The 6,917-nt window shown below is 51.0% G+C and overlaps 1 protein-coding gene across 1 annotated transcript in view; it reads left to right on the top strand.

The window, feature by feature from the left end:
- Positions 1-6,192, top strand: part of TMPRSS4 (transmembrane serine protease 4) — a 27,278-nt gene extending 21,086 nt beyond the window's left edge. The window contains exons 8-13 of the mRNA XM_031040183.2: positions 1,082-1,241; positions 2,352-2,518; positions 3,317-3,415; positions 3,603-3,745; positions 4,975-5,124; positions 5,524-6,192. Coding sequence (XP_030896043.2) covers positions 1,082-1,241; positions 2,352-2,518; positions 3,317-3,415; positions 3,603-3,745; positions 4,975-5,124; positions 5,524-5,535 — 731 coding nt within the window. The 3' untranslated portion in view covers positions 5,536-6,192. The remainder of the gene's footprint in view (positions 1-1,081; positions 1,242-2,351; positions 2,519-3,316; positions 3,416-3,602; positions 3,746-4,974; positions 5,125-5,523) is intronic.
- The last annotated feature ends 725 nt before the right edge of the window (positions 6,193-6,917 follow it).

Here is a 6,917-nt window from a genome sequence, read left to right as displayed (position 1 = left end):
GGGATTGGGTGGCCCCCAGGGGGTGGTGCCCAGGCTAAACACTGAGCTGTAGGCTCCAAGAAGGGAGAGACCACGTCTGTCCGTCTATCTTGTCCTCTACTCTCTTCCCAGCATCCCTGAACACAGTAGGCACTTAGTACAAATTTGCTGAATGGATCAATGGTTTAGATAAATAGCAAGAGGATAGCATCTCAGGGATGGGAATTTCCTCGAGCATAAGCAGAATGACTTTTTAGGGAGCTAAAAGCAGATCGATTCAGCTAGACGGAGACTTTAGCTAAGGAGAGTGGGTAGCTGCCAGGAGGACTTTAAACTCTACCCTAGAAAGAGAGATGCCCTGGGGCTGCAAGGGAGCGGGCGGGGGCGGGGGGTACACAGAGAAAGCAGAGTTTGGAATAAGAGGTGTCTGAAAAGCCCCTGGCTGGCAGAGGCCCAGAAAGGATGGCAGCATTTTCCTGGGAGAACCACCACTGTGGCCATGACCGCCAGGACTGGAGAGGCTGAGGGCAGGGCAGGGAGGTGGGAATGGAGGCTTTTACCAGAGCTTGAGGGTCATGATGGAAAAGCCAAGGACAGTGGCATATGAAAGAGAGCATAGCGTGTCAAACTGGGAGACTCACTCATCACGGGGGAAGGGACTTGGAGAAAGGTGAGTTTAGGATAGGAAGATCCAGTTTCTGGAACCTTCTTCCCACTTCCGGCTCCCAGAGCAGTTTGTGGGCATCTGTTTGCTGATACTCCGCAGGAGTGGCTGGGACACGCCACCTGGGCAGGACTTTTGTAATTCTGCATCACCTGTTTGGTTTGAAGGCCATGAATTCCCAGCACAATGGACACGCCCATGTTCATAATATAAACACTTCCGAAGCCCAACAAAGAAGTGGGAGATTGGGGGAAAGCCTATAGTCTGGGACACCAGCTCCCTAGGAATAACTCAAAATGGGCCTGGTCCTCCCCACCCCTCCAGGTTCCAGTCATAAGGGCTCTGTTCTAAGGGGACATACACGGGGCTCCAAGGGGAGGCAATCCCATCCCTCAAGAGCCTGACTCCTGATTTCTCCCTCCTTCCTACTGACTCCAGCCTGTGGGGAGAGCCTGAAAGCCCCTCGGGTGGTGGGCGGGGAGACGGCCTCTGTGGATTCTTGGCCTTGGCAGGTCAGCATCCAGTACAACAAACAACACATCTGTGGAGGGAGCATTCTGGACCCCCACTGGATCCTCACGGCAGCCCACTGCTTCAGGTAAGGCCTGCACCACAAGGAAGCCTTGGGGGCTCAAAGCCTTGGAGGGGCCTGAGTGTCTGGGTCCCCTGTCTCCCAGCTTATGTTCCAGTGTCCTCATCCCTCTTTGCCCTCCCTCCACAGACCACGTCCTTGGGTGTGGCCGCCCCAATGAGACACTGGACACGATGTCCTATGATAGGCACCCAGGGTCTGAGCAGAGGACACTGGTCACCAAGATTGATCACCAAGCTTGACCTCTTCCAGTCAGGAAGCAATCAGATACCCAGTGTCCTCAGTCTGGCCCCTTAGCATGCACTCCACAGAAGCTCTTCCCATCCATCTCCCTGGAGTCCTGAGAATGCTCTCCCTCTGCCAGTCTTCTCCGGAGTGATTCCAGGGTCGAGAGTCACTGCCACTCCCCCATTATAGCAAAAAAACTTTAAACTTAAAAAGCATAAAGCACAGATTCCCTTACAGGCCAGCAGAGAGAGGCCTGCCCATACCTGTGGGGAAGGACTACTCCCAGGCCCTCTTCGCTTTCCTTCTTTCATTCATTCATTCATTCGTTCGTTCGTTCAACATCTAATGAGTACTATATTATGTACCCATATGCATTAGATCTGTCAGCGCCTTAGAGGAACTCACAGTGTAAGCCAGGGATTCTTAACCTTTTTTGAGATCTGACAAAGCTCTAAGTCCTTTCCTGGGAAACCACCCATGCACATTAAGCAGGCAGGAGCGTCTGGAGGAGAAAGATAGACAAGTACATAACGTAACTGACAATACGAGTACCACATGAGTAACAGACAGTAAAAAGTGCTGGGGGGAGAGAGTGCCAGGACCCCAGAGCTCAGGCACTGGGAACAGCCCCTTCCCCAGCCCTCCAGTTAGAAGTTTTCTTGGGCAGGTTTCATTGGGGGGAAAGGATCAAATCCCTTTTTAGAATTTGGCCTTTCGTAGGGGATTCCTCAGACCTGCTCCTTCTCTACCACCCCTGGCCTCACCATCATTACCTCCTAAAGCAGGGACATTCAGCACCCCAATCCCCAGGGTCCTGGGGACCCAGTTTTTGGCAAAGACCACACATGCTTGGCTCAGGCCTGAACCCCGCTGTCTCTGCCCCCCTAGGAAGTATCATGATGTCTCCACCTGGAAGGTGAGGGCTGGCTCAGACAAACTGGGCAACTTCCCATCCCTGCCTGTGGCCAGCATCTTCATCACTGAGCTCAACACCACGTACCCCAAAGAGAAGGACATTGCCCTCGTGAAGCTGCAGTTCCCACTCACATTCTCTGGTGAGAGGTGGCATCTGGGAACAGACCCCTCAGGTCAGGTTCTAATCCCCTTCTGCCACTAGCTCACTAAGTGGCCTTGGGCACATCACGGCTCCTCTCAAGCCCCCAGCTATGCGTTTCCCGTGAATATACCAGCCTAACATCAGTGAGGGGCCATGAGGCCCCTCTGAGCTGCCGGCTCACAGCCCACCCCACCCCCTGCTGGATTCTTGTGAGGTCTATTTTCTCCATGTGGAGCACCTCAAGTGAGAATCATAGACTCATCCAATCTTGGGGTTGTAAGGGAACTAGAAGATCCTCTAGTCCATCTTCCACCCTCAACCAATGCCAAGAGCCTGCACAATATCTCGCCAAAGGGTTACTGTGCCCACCTGGTCTCCTCCAGGGGCAGAGAGCTCATCACCCTTAAGGCAGCCCATGGAATCTTGGAAGCTCTGTTAGAGGACTCATGCTTGGACAGTATTTACATCAGCATTTCCAACTGTCAGTTCCACAAGACACTGGTCCTTTGGAGAAAAAAAAAAAGGGGGAGTTCTATTCTCAAGTAAGTTTGGGAAACATTTTTATAGTAGAGCTCTCTTCTTGGGGCACATTAGTATATAAAGATATGACAAGGCTTTTAATTTTTAATTTGTTTTTATGATGTTTAAACTATATCTCCTCAACTTATTTGACCACAGAATTTTCTTATGCCACTTTTGTTAACATCCCCTGGAACATAGGTCATAGAAACCCTGGTGTCAGCCTTTCCAGAGTGCTTAGCCACCAGGCTCTCCCCTTTCTCTCTGCTCCTGGCAGGCACGGTCAGGCCCATCTGCCTGCCCTTTTTTGATGAGGAGCTCACTCCAGCCACTCCGCTCTGGATTATTGGATGGGGCTTTACAGAGCAGGATGGAGGTAAGTCCTGGGCTCAGGACCATAGGGCTGAGGGAGCAGCTCTTAGAGGTGATGGGAAGGAGGACCATCCCTGAGAAAAATCCATCCTGGAAGTCCAAGCACCAAGGTGTCAGGTAACCCGCAGAATTATCCTGGGGTGGGGGTAGGAGGCAAGAACAGGAATATGAGTATGTTTTCAACTTCCCAGGAAAGATGTCCGACACACTGCTGCAGGCGTCAGTCCAGCTCATTGACCACACTCGGTGCAACGCGGAGGATGCCTACCAGGGGGAAGTTACCGAGCAGATGCTGTGCGCAGGCATCCTGGAGGGCGGCGTGGACACCTGCCAGGTGGGAGCATGAGGGAGTTCCTTGGATAGAGATATTAGTCCCGGAGAGACAATTAAGTCCAAGGGCCGGTGACTCCATATGAAGTCTTGCATATGGTGGGCACTCAATGTGTGATGAAGAAAAGAAGGGAGAGAGGGAGGGAAAGAAGGATTACAGTCAGATAAGGATAGAAGGATGAATGGATGGACAGAGACAAGCAGAAAGATTTCAAATGTGTATTTCATCTACAAAAATGGTGTTACCCACCCCACCTGCTCTTACTTCCCATCACGCATAGGAGTAGGAGTCACGTGAGGGCAGGAACACCAGGTCTGTTTTCTCTAGAACTGCCAAGATGCTTAACTAGACTAGAGAAAACCCATGTCCTGCTGGATGAGCCCTGGAGCAATGCCTGCCCCGCCAACCCCACTGACCAGTCAGTCCCTGAACACATTTTCACTCCCTCCACCCCCAGAGGATCTTCCAAGGCATTTTCACTAAAGGCCCTAACCTTATTCCTGCCCCCATTCTCAGTCATTAAATCCCTCCACTCAAGAGGTAGCTCTTGGCCATCTCTTGAATGTGAGGTTAATACTGGGTTTGGGGGACAGTGTCTTCTTCCCTTGGGGAGCTCATAGTGGTGCGCAAGGGGGGCAGTTAGGCTATGGTGTTACTGCGTTCTGAGGGACAAAGTCTCAGGGGCTACAGGAGCTGGGACAGACACCCAAAGTGCTCTTCTCACTATCTGACACATTCTGGTCTATTGTGTTGTTTGCTTATTGTCTCTCTCTTTTCCGGGTAACTCTAAGCTCCCCGAAGGCCAGGATCTTTGTTCTTTTCATTGACCAAATCCCAGTTGTCTAGAATGGTACCTGGCATACGACAGGCATCCCGGGAGCAGCTAAATAAATTTGGGAAGTACTGGGTTAAACAAAGAGAATCGGGCTTCTCACTGCAGAACCCCTTAGAGCCTTCAGTTTGCTAGTGTGCCCTGTGAGTCTGAGAGAAAGCACACCAACAACTTACTTGACCACAAACAGAACCCCTTTGCCCCAAATGGAAGGGCCTTCCAGGCTGCAGGAACAGCATGAGCAGAGGTGGTGAGGGCAGAACAGCACAGAGCAGTGGGGAGGAGTGGGGAGCACAGAGGAACAGATGCGCCAACTCCAGGAGGGGAAGAAAAAGAAGCCCACTCTTCCACCCCACCCCTGCCTGCCCTCCCCAGCAACCCCTGTTCTGGTGTCTCACAGGGTGACAGCGGTGGGCCCCTGATGTATCACTCTGACCAGTGGCAAGTGGTGGGTATCGTGAGCTGGGGCCATGGCTGTGGGGGCCCCAGTACCCCGGGAGTATACACCAAGGTCACAGCCTATCTCAACTGGATCTATAGTGTCCGGAAGGTGAGCCCCACTTGTTGTGCCCTCCTTCCCTTCCTCTACCCTAAAGGTACCAAACCATCCTTAGCTTTGACTTAAATGGCTCTACGATGACCCCTTACATACTAAATAATTTTCCCCACCAGTAACAACCTGCGATTCCACCAGGAAGAGCTGAAATTCCTTAGATCTGTGATTCCAAATAAACGCAAATGTCTTAGGGTATAGAACATACCCAGCTTTATCATTCTCTATCCTCTGGCACAGAGTTTCCAGAGAACAGACTCTGTTAAGGAGGAGGGTGGGAAGGCTCAAGATACTTGCCTAGAAAAGAGGGAGGAGCAAAGAAAAGGCAGGCTAATTTTGCATACATCACCACCTTGTCCAGTTTCAAATCATCTCTTTCTTCGTCTCTTCTCATAGTTGGAGCCATGATGCTGCCCCCCTTCCATACTGCTGGAAACTGTCTCCCCCTGTCCTGCCCACCTGGGGATCCTAGAAGTCAGACAGAGCAAGAGCCCCCTTGGACACACCTCTCTGCCCACAGCCTCAGCATTTCTTGGCGCAGCAAAGGGTCTCCATTCCTGTAAAAGCCCTCAGAGTCCACAGGCACCCAGAAGGACGTCAGCAGCCCCAGCTCCGCCACCCCTCGGGCTCCTGGGGTCCCAAGGAGAAAGACACAGTCCACTGAACAGGCCAGCCTTCCAGCCAAGGTCTCAGAAGGCATTGCCAAGCCAAGAAGGAACTTTCCTACTCTGCGGAATGGAAGCAGACTCTCCGGTGAGAACTCAGATCACCAAGGGCTGGAGTGGAGGGAAGAAGGGGTCTGAGCCAGCCCTTTCCTCCACCCATCCCCAAGCCCACCTGAGCAAGAAACTAATTGTAATGTAAAATGCATTGTCCTACTATTGGCATAACTACTATTACTCACTGTCATGACCATTAGCTCTATGGCCGCCGCTATTAAACAGGTGCGTGAAGCCTTCAACCCCAGGCGGGCTGGGCTGCGCGCTATGGGCTGAGCTAGGACTGTTGCATCATATTCTTGTTTTTGCATTTTTTATTAACATATAATGTATTATTTGTTTCAGGGGTACAGGTCTGTGATTCATCAGTCTTGCACAATTCACAGCACTCACCATAGCACATACCCTCCCCAATGTCCATCACCCAGCCACCCCTTCCCTCCCACCCCCCTCCACTCCAGCAACCCTCAGTTTGTTTCCTGAGATTAAGAGTCTCTTATGGTTTGTCTCCCTCTCTGGTTTTGTCTTGTTTCACTTTTCCCTCCCTTCCCCTATGATCCTCTGTCTTGTTTCTCAAATTCCACATACCAGTGAGATCATATGATAATTGTCTTTCTCTGATTGACTTATTCCGCTTAGCATAATACCCTCTAGTTCCATCCACGTCGTTACAAATGGCAAGATTTCAATTTTTGAGGGCTGCATAATATTCCATTGTATATATATACCACATCTTCTTTATCCAGTCATCTGTTGATGGACATCTAGGCTCTTTCCATAGTTTGGCTATTGTGGACATTGCTCTACTGCATCATTCTTGAGCCTGGGTATGAAAAGGTCTCGGGGAGACCACTGATTCTCAAACAAGGGAAAAGGAGACCCAAAGACAACACCTATGACTGGGGAGGGAGAGGATTTAGGTACTCAAGGCTGACAGTAAATCATGGCTCCCCCAGCGGCTGGAAAGAGATACTGCACCTCTGAGTCCTTACTTCTACCTAGAGAGCCTGATCTGGTTGCTTTCATTCTTTAACAAAAAAAAAACCAGACATATAGACCAATGGAACAGAA

The sequence above is a fragment of the Leptonychotes weddellii genome, chromosome 11 (genome assembly GCF_054177405.1).
Source record: "Leptonychotes weddellii isolate Sample4059 chromosome 11, ASM5417740v2, whole genome shotgun sequence".
In the NCBI taxonomy this organism is placed as follows: Eukaryota; Metazoa; Chordata; class Mammalia; order Carnivora; family Phocidae; genus Leptonychotes; species Leptonychotes weddellii.
Note: the sequence above shows the minus strand (reverse complement) of the source record. Positions and strands in the feature narration are given on the sequence as shown.